Raw genomic sequence first — 22,525 nt, forward strand, 5'->3', positions numbered from 1 at the left:
CAGGGTGGTGTGGTGGTCAGTGTACTGGGCTCTGCATCTCCGCCCCTACCTGCTGTGTGACGGTGGGCCAGACACCTAACCTCTCTGTGCCTCTATTTCTTCAATGGCGAACAGGGACACTAGCAGCCCCCACATGCAGGCACAGTGGCCTGAAGGTTAAAGGCAAGGGCGGAACGAGACCTACAGCAAGAGCTCTGAGCAGGGAGAGCAAGGAGCTGCCCAGAGTTCCACCACCATCTCCCCTCTGGCCGCCGAGGAAACCGAGGCTCATGATGACCTGGCCCAGGTCTGTTGGACTCACAGTTGTTCTCATCCCCAAGATCAGCGGGCTGCCACCAGGGAAGGAGATGGCCCCCAGACACAGCCCAGGAAGCACACAGGGAAGGATGCCCTGGGGACTTCGGTATGTTATTGTAAAAAAAAACCATTTATTGCTATTTGAACCCTGCTTTCATGCCTCCATTTCCCAGAAAATGAGCCACGGGAGACACCAGGAGAGGGAGGAGACCATCCTCCTTGCACAAAACCCACTCCCTCGGATGCTGTCCTCAGCGAGGGTGGCTGGGGGCCAACCAGGGGGCCCACCCGCAGAGTGGCAGAGGAGGCAGGTTGACCCTGTGGACGTTGAGCTCTGTGGCGAAGGTCCTGGCCTTCTGGTAGAAGAAGAGCGACTTCTCACGGTCCAGGAGGAAGTTGTGGGAGATGATGGCCGGCCGCGTGTAGATCTTCAGCTGTGCCTTCTTGTTGCCCAGGTCCACGGCGGCTGCCAGTGCCAGCTGGTAGTACCCGGCTGCATCAAACGGGTCCTGAAGGGGACAGGTCATGCTCAGCAAAAGGGGGACTCGGAGCCCATCTTCCCAGAGGCCGTTCCTGTCTCCAGGTCATTCCACATGTCCAGCCAATGCTGGCTCACCCAATGAACCCTGAAGCCTGTGACACTGCTGTGGTCTCAGCTGCAGGAGGTGGGGATGACCCTGACACCCCTGGAAGCCTTCCTGACTGCCCCTACGCCCCACTCACCGCAAGTCTCCTGCCCCAGTGCCACCCTCTCTGCAGGCAGTGGCTGCTTTCCCCATGGGCTGAGGTCAGGGCAGATCCTGCCTGCTCTGAGAGTTCCATGCAGGGCCCGTGGCTCCAAGCCACAGCAGGGGCACAGCGTTGAGTGACCCAGGCTCCCCTCTGGCCCCTGTCCATGCTGACCATTTCCAGGCCCTCCACGGGACAGGCCAGGTACAAAACCATCTCACAGGTGTTCTCTCTGGCAATGTTCCCTGAAATATTGACGGAGTGTGACTCCCCAGACATCCACTCCCATTTTCAATGCATCTTTGGCTCAAATTCACCATCCCTGCGTTGGGATGCCGTCTCCCAGACCTCCTCCTTGACCCTCCCATCCCCCACCCGGCTTCTCCCCAGGCGCCTCCTCCACATGGGGTCACCCAAGGGACCTCTCTAAGACCCATGCCTAGCCTGTCCCTCTTTACCATCTCAAGATGACTCCCAGGGCCAAGGACAAAGTCCAAGATGCAGCAGTCCATTCCCCCACTGCCCCGCCCCACACACGGCGCAGGGGCGTGAGAAGGCCCCGAGTCACCGCCACTGCTCATCCAATGCCCCCCGGCCCAGCCGAACACTGGACTCTGTGCTGGGTACGTGGCTGAGCCTAATGTCCTTGCTCCCAGTCTGAGGGACCTGGGAGTGAACACTGACCACACAGGGTGGCCCGGGCTGTGGCAGAGGGAAGCCCAGGAGCCTGTGGGGGGCCCAGGAGGCCCCAGACTCAGCCGGGGGTGGAAGGCAAAGGCTTCCTGAAGGGGTGGGGGCATCCCAACTAAACAGGAAGGAGCCAGCCAATGCATATGTCTCTGCGTGTGCCTGTGCATGTGTCTGTGCATATTTGGGTGCCTGTGTGTCTGTGCGTGTTTGTGTGCCTGTGTGCATGCCTGTGTGTGTGTGCGTGTCTGTGTGTGCGTGTGCCTGTGCCCGTGTGCATTTGCGTGTGCATTTTCATGTGCCTGTAGTGTGTGCAGCAGCTAGTGAGTGGCAGGCTGAGCCAGGACACACCTAATCCTACCTATTCCAGGGCTCGCTCTCACGTGTAGACTAAAGGGGACCCCTTTTTAGAGGCAATCGGCAAAGATGCCCATTTACCCCTGCCTCTCTGCCAGCCTTCCAGGCCCCATGCAGCCCGGCTTTTTCTCCTACTCCTCTGGGCCCTGGGTCCAGAGCCTACTACACAAGGAGGAGGGTGTAGCCTTGGAAAGACAGCCGCCCTTGGGGAATTCCAAGGGGGCCTCCCTGTGGGAAGCTGGCCTGCGCTGACAGCATAGTCACAATGAGGCCCAGAGGGCTGTGCATGGGAAGGAAGACTGTGCATGGGAAGGAGGGCTGTGCATGGGAAGGAGGTGAAGGAGGCCTCTGCCTCTCAACCCCAACCGTGGACTTTGGCCTCTCAGGTACTACTTGGCCCTTTCCTTCCTCCTGGGCAGGCGGAGTGGGCGGCAGGCTTGACCAAAACAGAGAAAGGCCTCTTCTGGGAGGCCCGTCCCCCTGGGTCCCAGGTGAGCCCCTGAGCGGTGAGCAGCGTCCCTCTAGGTCTGACACTTGGCACCTCCCTTTCTGGCTGGGACTTGGGAGGCCACAGGGACCACTTCTGACCACCAGGTGTCGTCAGCACTGGGCGGGGGCCTTCCGGGCAGCCCCAGGCCTGCGGTGGGGGATATGGGGCGGGGTCTTAGGGCTGCCCCAGCTCCTCATGTTGTTCTAAGGCCCCCAAGATCTCGGCCGCAGGACTGGAGTGCCCTGGCCCCTCAGCCCATAAGGAGCACTGACGCGGTGCCGGTGCGATGCTGAGGAGGGGCGGTGCCTGCTGGGCAGAGGGGTGGAGACACCCCAGGTCTGAGTCTGACAGTCCCAGCTCTCCACCCCTACAGGGCTGGGGGCAGAGGGAGCACAGCACCTCCCCTCGAGACAGACCCGACCCAGCAAGGCCTCAGCCTGGCTGGCTGGGGCCCCGCCCCACCGCACCTGCCCTGAGCTGGGGTTTCCCTGTCTGTGAACCCAATGGTAAGACACTGGTCCCACCCCACCCTTCCTGGGTGATGTGAAAATTCAAGGTGTCTCGGAACTCCAGGAAGGAGTTGCTCAGTGCAGGCTGGCACCCTGGGCAGGCTTCCTAGACGAGGCGCCAGGATTTGGGTTGGATCTTGCAACGTTGATTCAATGCAAGGATGATGCCGTCCTCCGAAATGTCCTTCTCCCGACCCTGTTTTCTTTGTTAAATGCAACTTGACACTTGACTGTCAAGAATCAGCTTTGGTGTCATCTCCTCCAGGAGGGCCCCCCGACTGCAATCCTCCTTCTTTATCCAGAGGACACCATTGCCCACTCATGTGTCAGCCTCCCTGGCTGAGACTGAGTTCTTGAGGGTGGGGCCTGGCCAGCTTGGGAGCTGGGTTGTATCTGCTGACCTTGCCGGCTCCTCCAGCCACATGCAGAGCTCCAGGGAGGCCACTGGGCCATTCCTAAGGAAGGCTGGAACCCAGGCCTCTGGGGTCTGGGTGGAGATCCCACTCCAAGGGGGCCGGGAACACCCCAAGCCCTGCCCCTCCCCACCCACCTTCAGGTCGTAGAAGATGATGTCACCGAGCACCAGGTACACATTCACGTAGTAGAGGGTCTCCTCGTCGAACTCCAGCGGCGAGTTGCAGAGCTACAGGGCCTTGAGGTAGAAGTGCTCCGCCAGCTTGCCATGACCCAGCTGATGGTGCAGGGCGGCCAGCCGGTGGTAGGCCATGCGCTCATTCAGCTGGTCCCCTGGGGTGGAGGCCAAAGGGGCAGGTGTGAGGATGTGGCTCCCTGGGGCAGGGAGGGCACAGGCCCCTCTGGAGCAGGCATGCAGACCCCAGGCAGCACACCTGGCTTGCCACCAGGCACCTGTGGTCACCTGGGCAGCTCTGGCCAGTCCCTTCTGGGTTCCCAGACTCACTTTCCCATCTGCAAAGCAGAATTAATAAGGCCTGCCCCTGTCTACTGTGAGGCTTTGGCAAAGTCGGACTTGGATGGCCCAGCTCTGTGCCTACACATAGCCACCTGCCTATGCTCACTGGTTTTAACCAGGGGAGCCCAAAAGCCATGCAGTCCAGGTGCTCCAGGCACCCCGGCTCCAGGCAACCCACAGACATAACATCCGACTCCTCCTGGGTGTGTCAAAATCGGAGCCCCCTACTTTGGGGAGTCAGCTGCACACCTACTGTGTACTGGGCCACAGGGCACAAGGCGCTGGGGCATGCGGCCTGCCTAGGGTTCCCTGTCTCTGGAGGAGGACAGACGACCCTGGCACAGCACCAGGGGATGCCCGGCCTTAAGGGGCAGACTGTTGGAAGGGGAATTGGGATTTTATCAGCCAGAGAGCTGTGTGGTTGATGAGGGTGGGAAGGGTACAAGAGAAAGGGAATATGCCACTCAGCCTGGCACATACAGGGACCAATGAGATACCTGGCATGTCTGGAAGGCAGAGGGCACACTGGGCGGCCCTTGTGGTCAGCAGCGGGAACAGGCAGAGGAAACAGAGCTCAGTCAGGCAGGGAGCTCTGCACTGCGTGAGAGACCTCGGGCTGTGCCGCACAGCCGGACGGGGAAGCCAGTTGGGCAGATCTGCCTGCCTGGACAGGAGACCAGGAAAATCCAGCAGCTGTTTCAGCTCCTGCCCTGCAGTCCTGGAGGCTGGGCTCTGGCAAAGTGTGGGTCCTGGCAGGGTGGGGCTCAGGGGACTTACCCAGAGTGATGCTGAGTGCTAGGGCCACGTAGGCAAACTCCAAGCACTCCTGGGGATTTTCCAGTGTGGCCAGCAGTGCCACCAGCTTGTTGCACAGCTGTAGCTGCAGCTCCGCCTTGCGGTTGCCTGTAGTCATTGCCAGGGCCAGGACCCGGTCCTACCACACAGGCAGGTGGTGTCAGGTTTCCCGTAGCACCCACCTTGCCCAGCGCCCTCCTCAGAGCTCAAACATGTGCTTGGAGCTTCCCACACCCCAGCTACACCTGCACCTCCACACAGCTCTGTGCTCTGGGATAACACACAGTTCAGACACCCAAGTTGGGGGCTGAAGAGTCACCTGAGGCCCATCCAGCTACACCCGGCAGCCTCAGACCCGTCTCTCCCACCTGGCCACCGGGTTCTGACTCGGGGGAGCCAGCACTCCTCTCTGCTCTAAAAACACCACATTTATCTGTGCCCAGGACTGAGCCACACCGTGAGCTCAGAGGAAGGGAGAAGCCGTCCCACTTCGGGGTGCATGCAGACCCGGGCCTCCCACTGACATGCTGTGTGTCCTCTGACATGTCCCTGTGCCTCTCTGAGCCTCAGTTTCCTCATCTGAAAGATGGGGACAGAACTTCCCGCTCATGGTTGCTTGAGATCATCAGGTACAAGGGTAGAGCCATTGTCACATCCAGGCCCCGAGTGTTTGTCCCAGGCAGGGGCACGGTCAATATCATGCCCGGTGAGACCACTTGGAAACTAGCATGTGCATGGGTGGCCCTGCCTCCAGGTGGGAGGCCTCTGCCCTGCCACACCTGTGCCTCAGCCCTCCAGGTGCCCCCCTGAGGCCCACCCACATCAGCCCACAGGCCAGCTCACCCGGTAGAAGGACACAGCTTTCTCCCGCTCCCAGGCCCCACTGAAGAAGATGTCTCCAGCTGCCTCAAACAGCTCCGGCCCCAGGTTGGGGTGGCCTGTGTACAGGACCACATTCTGTGCCACCTGAAAGGAGACAGAAGTTCCCTCAAGACCCACACCTGGTGAGGTGGCCATGCCCACCTTTTCCAGCCTCCTTCCTCTCACACACTACAGGTACACCTGAGCATTTTTCAGACCCTGTGCATTAGGGCTGCCCCCACCACTGGCATGAGGACAATGAACTGATGCACCTGAGTGCCAGGAGATGACTGAGCAGCTGCAGCCCAGGAGCCCGACACCTGTGAATCCTACCACCAGGGCTAGCCCTAGCCCACTCCCCCTGCACTCAAACCAGTCTCCGTGGCCCCCAGATTGCTGGGAGCCCATCCCCTGGCTCCTTTCTGCGTTGCCACATCCCTGCCACATCAACAGTGTTTGTGGGTGGGCCTGGTCCCCTCTTGGCCATGAGCTCTTGATCCCTCTCCTCAGCTCAAGGAGGTATACAGCAGGTGCTCAGTAATGAAAGCTTCACCAGGCTCGTGGGCTTCACAATTTGTTCCGGATCACACTGTGTTTGGGAAAGCCTCTGAAAACAGCCACTATGATAGATTCATTTTGTAAGGAGATGTGCCACGTGTCGCTTGGAGCAAGTTCTTCTGTGTGTTAACTGAGTGGTCACATTATTTGAGCATGTGCTGTATTTGAGCAGGTGCTGGGCACTGTGAGGGGCTGCGCCTCTGCCCTCAGGGAGAAGATGCTGGCCACTGGGGGAGGATATGAGGGAACCAGTTGGAGGGAGGAAAAAGGCACACAACAGGTGCTCAGCAGTGGCTTAGGAATGAGTGGATGGATGGATGAATGGATGAGGAGATGTAGACACATGGATGGATGGATGAGTGTGTGGATAGATTAATGCTGGGATGGATGGATGGACGGATGGATGGATGGATGGATGGATGGATGGATGGATGGACGGACGGACGGACGGGTGGGTGGATGGATGGGTGGATGGGTGGATGGGTGGGTGGGTGGATGGATGGATGGATGGATGGGTGGAATGATGTGTGTATGTCTGTATGTATGTATGGGTGGGTAGATAATGTATGGATGGGTGGAGGGTAGATGATGTATGTGCATATGGATGGATAGATGGTGGATGAATGTATGGATAAACAAATTGACAGATAGATGAATGGAGGGATGGATTAATAGGTAGATTGGTGGGTGGATGGATGAATGATGGATGGATGGACGAACAGTGAATGGATGGATGGGAGAAAGGATGGATGGAAGGATGGATGGATGGATGAATGGATGGGTGAATGGATGATGGATGGATGGAAGGTTGAACAGGTGGATGGATGGATGATGGAAGCATGGATGGATGATGGAAGCATGGATGGATGATGGATGGATGGATGAATGGATAAAAGGATATGTGGATGGATGATGGATGGATGGAAGGATAAACTGGTGATTGGATGGATGATGGAAGGATGAACGGACAGATGGATGGAACAACAGGTGAATGGATGGATAGACGGGTGAATGGATGGATAAAAGGATGGGTGAATGATGGATGGGTGAATGATGGATGGATGAATGGACAGATGGATGAATGGACAGATGGATGGATGAATGGACAGATGGATGGATGATGGATGGATGGATGGATGGATGGATGATGGATGGATGATGGATGGATGGATGAAGAGATGAATGGATGGATGATGGAAGGATGGATGAATGGATAAATGGATAGATGGATGAATGATGGATGGATGGATGAACAGGAGGTGAGTGGATGGTTGATGGAAGGATGGATGGATGACAGATGGATATATGGATGAATGGATAAATGGATGAATGGATAAATGGATGAATGGATGAATGATGGATGGATGAATGGTGGATGGATGAATGGTAGATGGATGGAAGGATGAACAGGTGGATGGATGGAAGGATGGAAGGATGAACAGGTGAATGGATGGTTGATGGAAGGATGAATGGACGGATGGATGGATGAACAGGTGAATGGATGGATAGACGGGTGAATGGATGGATGATAAATGGATGTATGATAAAAGGATGGATGATAAAAGGATGGATGGATGAATGGACAGATGGATGGGTGAATGGACAGATGGATGGATGATGGATGGATGGATGGATGGATGGATGGATGATGGATGGATGGATGAACAGATGAATGGATGGATGATGGAAGGATGGATGGATGAATGGATAAATGGATAGATGGATGAATGATGGATAGATGGATGAACAGGAGGTGAGTGGATGGTTGATGGAAGGATGGATGGATGACAGATGGATATATGGATGAATGGATAAATGGATGAATGGATGAATGGATGAATGCATGAATGATGGATGGATGAATGGTGGATGGATGAATGGTAGATGGATGGAAGGATGAACAGGTGGATGGATGGAAGGATGGAAGGATGAACAGGTGAATGGATGGTTGATGGAAGGATGAATGGACGGATGGATGGATGAACAGGTGAATGGATGGAGAGACGGGTGAATGCATGGATGATAAATGGATGTATGATAAAAGGATGGATGATAAAAGGATGGATGGATGAATGGACAGATGGATGGATGATGGCTGGATGGATGATGGCTGGATGGATAAATGGATGGATGGATGGATGATGGATAGATGGAAGGATGAACAGATGAATGGATGGATGATGGAAGGATAGATGATGGAAAGATGGGTGGATGATGGAAGGATGGATGGATGGATGAATGGATAAATGGATGGATGGAAGGATGAACAGGAGGTGAGTGGATGGATGATGGAAGGATAGATGGATGATAGATGGATGGATGGATAAATGGATGAATGGATAAAATGGATGGATGGATGGATGAATGATGGATGGATGGAAGGATGAACAGGTGAATGGATGGATGATGGAAGGATGGATGGATGAATGGACGAACAGGTGGATGGATGGTGGCTGAAAGAATGGATGATAAAAGAATGGATGAATGATGGATGGATGAATGGATGGATGGATGGACGATAGATGGATGAATGGAAGGATGAACAGGTGAATGGAAGGATGAACAGGTGAATGGATGTATGATAGAAGGATGGATGGATGGATGGATGGATGGATGGATGAGCAGGCGAGTGGATGAATGATGGAAGGATGGATGGATGATGGATGGATGGAAGAATGAACAGGTGAATGGATGATGGAAGGATGGAAGAATGGACAGAGAGATGGATGAACAGGTCAATGGATGGATGGATGATAAAAGGATGGATGATGAATGAATGGATGGATGGATGGACAGCTGAATGAAAGCATCATGGATGGATGGAAGATGGTTGGATGGATAATGGAAAGATGGATGGAAGGATGGATGGAAGGATGGACGAACAGGTGAATGGATGGACGAAGAGGTGAACAGAAGCATGATGGATGGATGGATGGATAGAAGGATGAACAGTTGGATGGATGATGGAAAGATAGATGGAAGGATGGATGGATGGACGAACAGGTGAATGGATGGATGGACAGGAGAATGGATGGATGATAAAAGGATGGATGGATGATAGATGGATGGATGGACGGAGGGATGGATGGATGGACAGAGGGATGGATGATGGATGGATGGATGGATGGATGGATGCGTGGAAAGACAAACAGGTGAATGGATGGATGATGGAAGGATGGAAGGATGGATGGATGGATGATAGATGGATAGATGGAAGGACCCACAGGTATATGGGAAGATGATGGAAGAATGGATGGATGATGGATGGATGGATGGAAGGATGAGCAGGTAAACAGATAGATGATGGAAGGATGAATGGATGGGTGGATGGACAGGTGAATGGATGGATAGATGGGTGAATAGATGGATGAGAAAAGGATGGATGAATGATGGATGGATGGATGGACAGATGGATGGATGGATGGATGGATGGATGGATGGATGGATGAACAGGTAAATAGATGATGGAAGAATGAATGGATGGGTGGATGGACAGAAAGTGAACAGTACAGGGGTCCTCCTGCATCCCTTGCCACTCACCTGGATGTACAAGTCCACCAGCTCGCTCTGCTGCAGGCTGTAATAGATCTTCCCTGCTTGCAGCCAGGCACGCGCCTCCTTCTCTTTCTTCTGAAGATCAATGAAAATCCCCAGACTTCATTTAGTGTAGTCCAGAGTGGATTTGTAGGCCCTGGAATCAGACACAGGTGTCAGAACAAGGGCTTTCATCCTCCTGGAACCAGTCTGCCTCCTCCTGTGGGTCTGGTGACAGATGAATCTGGAATGTGCGGACTGGGAACGGCCCTCTTGTGTGTGCAGTGTTCTGCCCTTCCCAGGCTGCTGGGAGGGCCAGGGTGAACACACACAGCATGGAAAAGATGAAGGACATCCTTCTGAGGGAATTGGGCATCATGCTGCCCTGTGGCAGGAGGAATGTGCTAGTCCATCTCCCCTGCCTCCCAGACATGGCCTGTGTCTTCTCCAGACGCACCAGGAGCCGTTAGTGTTCAGAGGCTATCTGGGCCGATGGTTCTCAAGGTGTGCAGGTATCACAGTCACCCGGAGGCCTGTCCCTATAGCTTGCTGGCCCTGCCCACAGAGCTTCCGGCTCCACAGGCCTGGGGCAGGCCCTAGAACTCCCACTTGCCACAGGCTCCTAGGTGACATGGATGCTGCTCTGCTGGTCCAGGGACTACACTTTGAGAAGCATGGCTCTAGCACACTGGCCCATTTTCCTTCTGTGAACCTGAGGCCAAGACTGGAGCCAGTCTCCCAGGTCCCCATGGAATCTGGCTCCTTCCCTGCTCTCTCAGTAAGTCTGATACTCGAGGGGGTGTGACTGCAGCAATGTCACTGGGCCCTGTGGGTGGGGTGGCCAGGGCCATGGTTACCCCACCAGGTCAGGATGCTTGGGGGAAGCCGAGTAGGCCACATATGGGATGTGAGACCTTGAAACCCTGCCCCAGGGAAGCAGGTGACACAACTGGCTCTGTCTTCTGTGGGAGAGAAGCCACAGGTGGCTGCTGTGGTCACATTTAAGGGGACAGATGAAGGCCAGGAGTGAAGATTCGGGGCAGTCAGAGGTCAGATGACAAAAGCCACCATAGTAGGAAGAACAGCCCAGAGAGCACGTACTGCCTCTGCTGGGGTGGAGATGACCTTTGACCCAACAAGGGAGGCTCAAGCTGGGACTCACGGGCCAGCAGCAGCCCTGGAACGACCCCAGGCCCACCAGCTCAAAGCATCTGATGCCAAGGAACCAAATGATCAAAAGGAGAGGGGCTGCTGGGGTCCTGGGCCAGCTTTCTTGTGCCCCGCTCCTTGCCCTGCCCATCCCCACCTCCACCACTGCAAAGCCAGCCCTTACCGCTCGGTACCCAGGGACAGGTAGAGCTGACTGATGGTCTCCAGGAGCTGCCCCTCCAGCACCTTGTCGGCCACCTTGCGGGCCAGGGAGAGCTGGAGCTCATGGTAGATGACACGCTGGGCCTCACTGGGCATGACGGTGCCGTAGAAGTAGCACAGCCGCTGGACGGACCGCAGCTGGCCTGGGCAGAAGACAAAATGGAAGACGTTAGTCTCCCAGCATCGGAGCGAGGCTGGCTGGGCTCGGAGGCCCCTGAGCCATGCTTGCCTCTTTCACACCTCTGTGAGCCTGGGCCCCATAGGTGGGGAGACTGAGCACAGACAGGCCATGCACCCATTTCAGGACAGATTCCGAACACACAGTCACATGGGCACACTTTGGTGCAGATGCTCATGGTAGAGGCCGGCCTTCTTTACAACTCCCAGGGCTGAGGTCCTGGCCAGGCTCGGCCCCTGCACCAGGCCATCTATTTCTGCTTCACCAAGCCTCTCTGGCCAGGACCAGGGCCGCCTTCAGCCTGAGCTGATGAGGCCAGGGGCACAAGTAGCCCCTGTCGCAGATGGAACCCTGAGAGAGCAAAGCCAAGCGTCATGTCTGCCACATACGGCATCATGTTGGGGGAACGGGGTTCAAAGCTGGGCCCTGGCGTTCCCACACATGCTTCTCTCATGCAACCAGGCTCCCAAGCCACAGGCTCACTGATCTCTCCCAAAGCCAGGGCGCTGGGAACGGTGGAAAGCTTCTGATTTTCTAGTGCCAGAAACATTCCGGAGATTAACACAGGAAACCAGGTACGCCAAATGGACATCTGTTACACACACCACCCAACAACAGCTGAATACACAGTCCTCTCGAGCACCCATGGGACATTCCCCATGACAGACCATGTGCCAGGCCACAAAATGAGCCTCAGTGAATGGAGAAGGTCTGAGACCAAAGCAGAGATGTTCTTCAGCTGTACTGGCATGAAACTGGAAATCAACAGTGAAGGAAATGTGAGAAATTCAAAAATATGTGGAAATTACACACTCCTAAACAACCAGTGAGTCAAAGAGACCATCAGGGAAACTGAAAACTAATTTGAGAAGAATGCAAACAAATGCACAGCCCGGGCCAGCGCGGTGGCTCACGCCTGTCATCCCAGCACTGTGGGAGGCCGAGGCGGGAGGATCGCTTGAGTCCAGGAGTTTGAGAACAGCCTGGTAAACATGGTGAAATCCCGTCTCTATAAAAAAGTAAAATATAAAAATTAGCCGGGTAGGGTGGTGCATGTCTGTAATCCCAGCTGCTCGGGAGGCTGAGGCATGAGAATGGCTTGAACCTGGGTAGAAGTTGCAGTGAGCCAAGATTACACCACTGCACCCCACCCTGGGCAATAGAACAAAACTCTGTCTTTAAAAAAAAAAAAAATAGCACAGTGTATCAAAAATTCCAACATGCAGCTAAGGCAGTGCTGAAAGGGAAATTTATAACTGTAAATGTCTACATTCAAAGACAGAAGAAAAATCTCAAAAACCTAACCTTCCACCTTGAGAAACTAAAAAAAGAATGAACTAAACCCAAAGCAAATAAAAGGAAGAAAATAATAAACATGAGAGTGGAAATGGGAAGTAAAAATACAGAGAATGGAAAAACAAAAGAGATAATCAACAGAACCAAAAGTGGGTTTTTTGAAAATAATAACAAAATTGACAAATCTTTCACCAGACTGACCAAGAAAAGAAAGAGGGACACAAATGACCGAAATCAGAGACTGAGCACCATGGCTCACGCCTGTCATCCCAGCGCTTTGTGAGTCCGAAGTGGAAGGATCGCTGAGGCCAGCATTCAAGACTAGCCTGGGGGAACATGATGAGACCCCATCTCTAATAAAAAGAAATAAATAAAAATTTAAAAACCCAAGTTTCTAAAATGAGAAATGAAAGAGGAAACATTATTGCCAACCTGACAGAAATAAAAGGATTCCATGAAAACACTACGAACAACTCTACACCAACAAATCAGACCATCTAGACACAACAGCCAAACTCCTAAAATGACACAAACTACCAAAAGTGACTCAAAAATGACCCCAAGTAAGCATGTGGGGTATCAGCGCCGCCCTCGGTCTCCTCGACCGTTCAGCGCAGGGTGGGGAGATAGGGACGCATGATCCCCGTTCCCTGGCCTGCATTTCCAAGTCTGAATCCCCCAGCACCCTGGGGACGGCCTCGTAGGAGGTGCCACAGGCTATTGTGCCAGGAGCCACGGGAGGCTGCAGTGGGGGTTGGGGCGCTGGATTCCTGGAGGGTCTCCTTCCAGTCAGAGAATGCCCCTGGGGAAGAAGCCTGGGTCTGAACCCCCCACCCCTCCTTGGGCAGATGTGTGGGACCGGGGCCCCTTCACACGGTCCTTCCCAAAATCTCATCCCTCCTAGGGCCAGGAGTGGGTGCCAGGCCTGTGCTGGGAAATGGGCAGATTTGGCCACAGCCCCTGGGGCTCTGGTCCAGGCCACAGGAGGCAGCTCTGAGTGCTCTCACTATGCCATGACAAAGCACTGCAAGGCAGAGGGGACCCACAACAGTATCCCTTGTCTCGGCCATTTCCCTGGACTCAACTTCCTCATCTATCCTCTGCGGCCTAGATTTCGGACAGCCCTGCCCACCTACTGTCCATTCACTGCTCAGTCTGCAGTGACTGTTGGATAGCACTCCATGGCTCCCCAGTGCTCTTGGGGAAAAGACCAAGCCACAGCCTGAGGCCCCAGGCCCTGCTTAGCTCTCCAGAAGAGCTTCTCACCATCCAGCACCCAACCCACGCACTCCTAACTCTGCACCTCCCTGCATAAGCCCTGCTCACTCACCCCCGCTCACACCCCACTTATCCCCGCTCACACTTCCGCTCACTCACCCCAATCACACCTCCGCTCACTCACCCCCACTCAGTCATCTCCGCTCACACTCCCACTCACTCACCCCATCACACCTCCGCTCACTCACCCCCACTCACTCATCTCCACTCACACTCCCGCTCACTCATCCCCACTCACTCACCACCGCACCCCACTCATCCCGGATCACACTCCTGCTCACTCACTCCCATCACACCTCTGCTCACTCACCCCCACTCATCCCCGCTCACTGACCATCACACCTCCGCTCACTCACCACCACTCCCTCATCCCCGCTTACACTCCCGTTCGCTCACCCCCACTCACTCACCCCCACTCACTCACCCCCACTCAATCACCCCCACTCACTCACCGCCCCTCACACCCCCTTCGTCCCCGCTCACTCACCCCCACTCGCTCACCCCTGCTCACACCCCACTCATCCCCGCTCACACTCCCACTCACCCCCATCACACCTCCACTCACTCACCCCCACTCACTCATCCCCGGCTCACTCACCCCCACTCACTCACCACCACTCACCCCCACTAGCTTATCCCTGGTCCTTCACGCAGGGTACACCACCAGCCCCTCCCCCACCACCTATTACTTGACTAAATCCTCTCAACCCTCTGGTCCCAGACTAAGAGGCTTCCCTAACCCGGGGCCAAGTGCTGCCCCGCCATCACGCCACTCACCCTTTTGTGGCTTCTCTGGCCTAAAACTCACATTCCCACGCTCAGTCCCTGCCACCCGAGGACCCCACAAGCCCCATTTATGGGTGGGGCCTGGCACACACTGCACAACGAGCTGCTTTTGCATGAACTGCTCTGCGGCTTTGGGCAATCACCCGCCCCGTGTCATTTGTGAAGTGGGATGACAGGTGCGCAGGCTGCCAACACACCAAGCAGATAACACGGGCACAAGAACCGGCGTTCAGGGCCTGGCTCATGGAGGGGCCCCAAGTCCCAGCTCAGCAGAGCCTGTCTTGATCCCAGGGTTATGGCTAGGGATTCCCAGCACGCAGGACTTTCCGTGCTCAAGGCAGCATGGTCCCTGGGCAAACTGGGAAGAGCTGGCTGCCCCAGTAGGGCAGAGGGCCTGGCCCTGCGTGGGAACCGCCTGTCTCCAGGGCGCTTGCCAACATCTGCTGCTGGCCATGACTCAGCACTTTCGATGGTGGAAAAACCACCACTTGTTTCTGAATCACAAACCCCAGGTGTGCCCTGATGTGAGTGGCCCCGGAAGGTGCACAGGAGGAACCGGGGCACTCACTCTCCACATGGCCCATCTCCACAGCGACCAGAAGGGCCCTCTCATAGTAGCCCTTGCCCTGCTGGGCTGGAACCTGGTGGGTGCAGAGGTGGCCCAGCTGCAGGAGCACGTGGGTGAAGTCCCGGCCACACTCCCTGCAGGGCAGCCTTGAGAACAGCCGCACGGCCTCCAGGAGGTGGTGCTGGGCCAGCCTGCTGGCACCCGCGTGCAGGCACAGGGTCCCGAAGTTTGCCAGCACCACTGCCTGGTTCCTCCGCTGGCCCAGGTCCTGAGCCGCCCGCAGGGTGCGGTAGTAGCCCTAGGCTGCCTGTCTCATCCGGCCCAGCAGGGCAAGGGCTACTATGCCTTCAGAGCCACGTCTCTCTCTTGTCATCTAACCCATTTAAACTCTCCTTTCAAACTATATGCCAGACCTAACCACTTCTCACCTTTCTCATCATTTCCAACCAGGTCCAGACCTCATCAGAGCGCTCTGGGTTACTGCAAAAGCCTCCCAATAGCCAGGCACAGTGGCTCATGCTTGTAATCCCAGTACTTTGGTAGGCCAAGGCAGGTGGATCATCAGAGGTCAGGAGTTCAAGACCAGCCTGGCCAACATGGTGAAACCCCTCTACTAAAAATACAAAAATTAGCCAAGCATGGTGGTGGGTGCCTGTAATCCCAGCTATTCGGGAGGCTGAAGCAGGAGAATCACTTGAACACAGAAGGCAGAGGTTACAGTGAGCCGAGATCGTGCCATTGCACTCCAGCCTGGGTGACAAGAGCGAAACTCCATCTCAGAAGGTTTAAAAAAAAAAAAAAGCCTCTCAACCTACCTCTCTCCTTCCACCTTTCACTCTGCCCTGCATTCTACCTTCTACTCTCAAACATTTCAGAAAAAAAAAAAAAAAAAAAATTATATCCACAGACAGAGAAAGAGAAAGTACAAATGGGGTAAAATGTTTAAGGAATCTCAGGGAAGAGTATATGAGAATTCTCTGTACTATTTTTGCAACTTTTCCATAAGTCTGGATTATTTTGAATTCAAGAGTTAAACAAAGAAAAAACAAAAACAAAACACTATCTCCCTTTGTGAATCCATTCTGTCTTTCCCCTGGCAACTGAAGGACGCTCTCAACTAAGCACATCTATTTTTTCATGAACACTAAAAGAACCCTTGCCTAGTTTTGACTTTCTGTGCTTGGCAGTAGAATTTCATATATATGTGTGTGTGTGTACATATATGTGTGTGGTGTGTGTGTATATACAGAAAGGGAGAAATATATATGTGTATATATATATAAATATATTGTAAATTTACAATGGTAATGTGTATATATATAAATATATGTGTGTGTGTAGATATATATAATACATACCCCATAGCCCATCCTTAACCAGTTCTAAACTTAGTCGGAAAAACACATACCTAAGCAGAGAATTTCAAAATAATAAGATGAATATTTTGATAGAGGGATGTGTTGCTATGGAACATGCTGCTAAGACACAAAACCTCCTAGATGGGGCAAAGAATGAACGAAGTTTTGCACCTATAGGCATCTCCTCTGATATCCCCTCAAACGTTTATATTTATATGCATTTGTTTCCCCCAGGACTCCCGTTTCATAAGGGTTAGTCCTAGAGCCTAGCAAGTTCCTACTACAGCTGGCACACATATGCCATTCAAGAAACAGTGGCTGAGTGAATGATGAGTTAAGAACCATTTGTCAGCCAGTGCTCAGTAATACAAAATGCACTGGTATGCAAATTATATTTTTGTTGAAAGCAAGGGCAGGATCACAAATTATCTTTCCAGAGAAACCAAACCTCAAAAGCTTCTTTACCCTACTAAAGCACGTTATAAGAAGCTCCCCTTATATAAAAGAAAACCTCCTCATTCGTTATCAATGGCATGGAAACCTAATAAGCCTTCACCTCTGATGACATCTCTTCCATCCCCAGGGCTAGAAGAAGGAGGTTCTGGAAACCCTGATAGTTGTGAAGGTGGCTCCCAGCTCTGACAGTCTTGAACCCTGCGGGTGCGGGGGTCACACAGCAGAAGAACAACAGAGGGAAGCATCATCAGGCTTCAAATATGTTTGAACCAGAGATGGCAAATAGGCTGCAGCCAACTGAAAACACCAGAGATTCATGGTGGCCACCTGAGGGGTTGTGCTCTTAAAAAACAAAAATTAAAATTAAAAATTAAAAAATTAAAAACGGAAGGGGTCAAGAATCCATCAGGTCTGACTGAGATGTGTATCAGTGACTAACACCCCATATGGCAAAAGTACTCTGGTGCGCTTTGGGTACTCACAGCTTCAGCAGTATTCAAAGGCGTGTGCTTCCCTAAGACTAAGCCACGGGAATACCCCCAGCAACAATGCCAGGAGAAACGTCTAACATGGATTTGGCTAGAAATACAGTTGTCTTTAACAAATTAACACTGAATAAATCCTGACTTATTAGAGCCTGCGAGAATGACATTCTCAATGATAACAGTTATCACTACAATCTCCAAACATCTGCAATCCTGCAAGGAGGAACTGTGACAGCGCAGGCCACGTGTCCAGACGGCTTCCCAGACTGCCTGTTACAGAATAAAAGAAATGAAACCCCCCCTAAGAATGTCTTCACTCACATTTAGCCAGTTGTTCCTTTGTGTGCATCTCTGTGCTAAAATGGCCATTCTTCCCCACAGCCTGAAGTCATACGCTAAAATAAATGAGACTCACATGAAGCCAGAAACGTGCAGATGCCAAGGAAACCAACACAATCGAAATGGGCTGGAGAGTGTGGCCAGGAGGATGGTACTTCCCAGGAAGCAATTACTTCATCTCTGCCCATGAAGCAGGCAGCTGTCACTTTCCCCCAGGCCCATGCCAGCCACTCGAAGTAGGTTCTAACCAAACTACCTCCAACAATCAACATAAATACACCACACAATTGGCTTCTGAAAGGACACCTTGCAACCAACAAGAAACTGCTAGCACAACTTTGAAAAACTGTGAAACTAAAATCCTTGGAAAGGGATCAACACTGCCACATTTTGACTCAAATGCTGTTTCGTGGTAGCACTGCAATAATTCACTGAAACGAAAGAATGAATGAGGAACATTATATAAATGAATATAAAAGAAGGAATGAAGAATGAACATTATATAAATGAATGTTTATATAGGAATCAGAGGAAGCATGACTAATCATTTAAAGAAATAGGTCAAGAAACTGCTAGGTTCAGATGCTACCGTGAGACACTGTCAGGGCCTTAGGCAAATTCACTTCTCTTGGTCCTGTTTCTAGGTTCATCAAAAATCAGCTTCGGATTAGGGAATCTGTTGCTTTCCAATGCCTTCCTTCTGCGATTCCAGCCCAGATTTTAGGACTGCTCTCCCACTTGGTATATGAAAGCACTTTCTATGTACAATAGCAAGAGTACATTTCTGTGTTGAATGCGGTTTGGGACCTACTCTATGAGGCAGAATATCATCATGTAATTTTAAGCATGACAACAAGGCACACTCTAGATAAGGATAACACATAAGGCATGGCCATACACCTGTGTGTGCCTGGCAGGGAGATGGGGAAGTCTCATTTAATGAAGCCGGGGTGCCTGTTGCACCTTAACATCCTTAGTCTACATCAAGTTCACAACGTCCTTCTGACATCAAACCACAGGTATCACATACTTTTCCATACTTTCCACCCAAGATTAAAATATGCAGAGCACCGTGATAAAGACGCCTCCATCCCCAGCATGTGGGCTCACATTCTGTAGAATTACATACTTTCGGGGCAAAATGGTGACCAGGTTGTAGCAGCAAGCAAGACTGGGCTCCGTGGGGACAGCAGGCCCTGCAGCAGCCACCACTCCGGTTGCCACAGTCTGATGCAGCTGCAGAGAAGCTGTGGCTGAGGCCATTCACTTTGTGAGAGAACCGCACAGGAGGGAAAAGGTAGGGAAGGTAGGGAAGAGGGCAATGTCAGGCTTCTGAGCCCAAGCCAAGCCATCGCATCCCCTGTGACTTGCACATATATGCCCAGATGGCCTGAAGTAACTGAAGAATCACAAAAGAAGTGCAAATGCCCTGTCCCGCCTTAACTGATGACATTCCACCACAAAAGAAGTGAAAATGGCCGGTTCTTGCCTTAAGTGATGATATTATCTTGTGAAATTCCTTTTCCTGGCTCATCCTGGCTCAAAAAGCTCCCACACTGAGCACCTTGTGACCCCCACTCCTGCCCACCAGAGAACAACCCCCCTTTGACTGTAATTTTCCTTTACCTACCCAAATCCTATAAAATGGCCCCACCCTTATCTCCCTCCACTGACTCTCTTTTAGGACTCAGCCCGCCTGCACCCAGGTGATTAAAAAGCTTTATTGCTCACACAAAGCCTGTTTGGTGGTCTCTTCACATGGACGTACATGACAGGCAGGTGCAGAGCCAGGGAAGGATCTGTGATGAGAACAGAAAGGAATGCGCCTCCCTGTACACACACTCGGAGTTTATGACAATGTGGGTAGGGGGCTGAACTGGATGCCTGAGAACATTCCTCCAAGTTCCTTTGCTGATTTTCTAAATATTGGTGTAAACTCTGAACTCAGAAAATTTTTTTAAATCACTTCAATCAACATCTTTGTCTGGTGCTCAGCATCATCATGTCTACATGATTATCTAGAAAACCAACTTCAGTTCTAAGGCTCACGTCCTCCTACAGTGTCCCAGGGATTTTACAAGGGAATGCACCTCTCATTCGCATCAAGAACACACACAACTACCATTAAATAAATGCTTAATTTGCTTACACAATTTTTTAAACACCCAGATTTGAAATACAATAGAGAAGACAACTTTTTGATAGCTCTGCTTGCCAACTGGGAACTGCAGGTGGAGAAAATAACCTGCCATGATTTCTAACCAGTCAACCACCTGTCTTCCCTGGCTGCAGTAGGAGCAATCTTTCTGAGCTCAGGATGAAAAAGAACCTAGCTGGTTAAGGGACAGATAATCATCAGTTCTCAGCAGGCCTCCCGGGTCCCAAATCCCCATGTGATACGTGGAAGTAAAAAGCTATCAATGACCAAGCATCTGGACGCTTATCCCACCTTGCCATCTGCTTCTCCTGCCATGCAAATATAAAATTAATAAGCCTGCTATTAGAGAACAGAGTTGGTGCTGCATCTGTCTTCCTAAAATTACGGATAATTACCAGCCCACAATGGCTTCTAATCAGATTTGAGTGGTCCCTTAGACAGGAAGCTAAAGTGCCTCAGCCCTAAACTGAGAAGAAAACAGAAACTGGAATGTTCTAGGTTTGATTTTTTTCCCCCTTGTTCTAAAGTTGCTGTTCCCAAATCTCCTTCTACTGTCTTGTTTATAAAATGTATGAGAAACAGGGAAATTTAAAGACACTATAGAAATGGCCACTTTTTCTAGGTACAAACTTCGTGAACATGATTTTCAGCTGCTGGGCTTTTTCTCCACAAACTGTGAGCCTGGAGTACATTTTTCTCCCTCGTGGTTACACATTCAGAGTCAGGGAAAGTGGCTTTAGCAGTAAAGAGGGGAGTGCAGTGAGAAGTGACCGGGCACTGAGAAGGGCAGACAGGGACTCTACCTCGGTGTCCTGCAGCATTCCTGGGCCTCGGCCTTTATGTTTCTATCTGTACAAGGGATCTAAAGGCCCGTGATTCTAGGCCACGACAGCTCTTCATACACACATACGTAAATATCACACGCCTATGTGAAAAGCTGTGACACTTGGCTGATTTCCTGAAGAAGTTATCTTGTATCATTTCTACTCAAGTACTCCACCTCCTTCCAGACAAGTATCTGAGGATGATGGGCGATCCCACAGCAATGTGTGTAACCTCTCCTGCTTATGATCCCTGTTCACATGGCATTTTCCAAAAGCATTTGGTGTGAAGTGACAGAAGAAAGAAGAAGAAGGTTCTTTTAGCTCATTCATTCATTCATTCATTCAACAAATATTGACTGACTAACTACGTGCCAGGCACTGGTGATATAACAAGGAACATACATATTTTTGTAGGTAGAGACAGACAACCAAAAAGTATGTTCAAGAGTGATCAATGGTGTAGAGGAAAATACACCAGGAAACAGGAAAGAAGAATACCCCTAGCCACCGTACACTGGGGTGATGCTAGCGTTACAAAATGGAAACAGCGGCCGGGCACGGTGGCTCACACCTGTAATCTCAGCTCTTTGGGAGACTGAGGCAGGCAGATCATCTGAGTTCAGGAGTTCAAGATCAGCCTGACCAATACGGCGAAACTCTGTCTCTACTAAAAACATAAAAATTAGCTGGACGTGGTGGTACACACCTGTAATCCCAGTTAGGAAGATGAGGCACAAAAATCACTTGAACCTGGGAGGCAGAGGTTGGAGTGAGCCGAGGTCGTGCCACTGCACTCCAGCCTGGGTGACAGAGCAAGACTCTGTCTCAAAAAAAGTAAAAATAAAAATAAAATGTAAACAGAGAATAAGATACCAAAAGAAAGAATGTGAACGATTAATTGTAACAAAAGCCTTTGTAAGCTGATACTTTCCTTCCTGGATCCTTGTACCTTACAAATGGAAAAAAACGGTGGGTAGGGGTAGCACCAAAATTATGGTGATGTTTTAAGATGGCTTTGGGTTTCAGATGTCTGACAGCCATACTCATGTACTTCAAGGAGAAAGCTCTAGCTCTGTAAGCCATCTGGGCAATGGTTTAATGTCTTTTTTTTTTTTTTTCCCCCAGAGGATTTTTAAAGTACAGGAAAACGTGTGTGTTTATTTGGCTGCTCTGTGCCCGCACACGTGCAAACTGTGCTAACAGGTTTTTCCATGTTTTGCTGAATTTGCCAGCTTGCCATAAACAGGCTTCCATGTCTTAATTGTCTATAAATAGCACAAACACACAAAAATGCAAATCAAGACAAGCTGTCCCTTCAACTGCTGCTGCCATGATGACAGCGAGCGACAATTGGCCAAATCAATACATGGAGACTGAAGCTGTCCAGCAGAGAGCACAGGGCCGACTGCTTTTCCCATAGCATTTAAAGAAACAAGCGGAAACAGCTCTCCACACAGGACAGACACGTCCTTTGTTCTTTGAATAAATGCTGCCAATGCCCAAAATACTTTCTCCATCACACTATCTATATGGAATTCAAGTTCCTTCCAATACCATGAGTAACGCCAGTGATAGACTATATTTAGCCATAATGACCCATTAGCATTCTTTTTCCTCTAAAATGTTGAAATAATAACATTGAGTGTGCACTCACGAGGTGCCAGGCTCTGAGTTTGATCT

At 51.6% G+C, this 22,525-nt stretch overlaps 1 protein-coding gene across 1 annotated transcript in view; it reads right to left on the minus strand.

Annotated features, from left to right (window-relative positions):
* Window positions 1–406: 406 nt before the first annotated feature.
* Window positions 407–22,525, minus strand: part of LOC144341507 (SH3 domain and tetratricopeptide repeat-containing protein 1-like) — a 55,502-nt gene continuing 33,383 nt past the window's right edge. The window contains exons 2-7 of the mRNA XM_078005071.1: window positions 11,082–11,262; window positions 9,755–9,905; window positions 5,639–5,761; window positions 4,778–4,934; window positions 3,620–3,816; window positions 407–806 (exon numbers count right to left, since the gene is read on the minus strand). Of these exons, the coding sequence (XP_077861197.1) occupies window positions 3,713–3,816; window positions 4,778–4,913 (240 nt within the window). The 5' untranslated portion in view covers window positions 4,914–4,934; window positions 5,639–5,761; window positions 9,755–9,905; window positions 11,082–11,262 and the 3' untranslated portion in view covers window positions 407–806; window positions 3,620–3,712. The remainder of the gene's footprint in view (window positions 807–3,619; window positions 3,817–4,777; window positions 4,935–5,638; window positions 5,762–9,754; window positions 9,906–11,081; window positions 11,263–22,525) is intronic.

This window comes from Macaca mulatta, chromosome 6 (assembly GCF_049350105.2).
Source record: "Macaca mulatta isolate MMU2019108-1 chromosome 6, T2T-MMU8v2.0, whole genome shotgun sequence".
NCBI lineage: Eukaryota > Metazoa > Chordata > Mammalia > Primates > Cercopithecidae > Macaca > Macaca mulatta.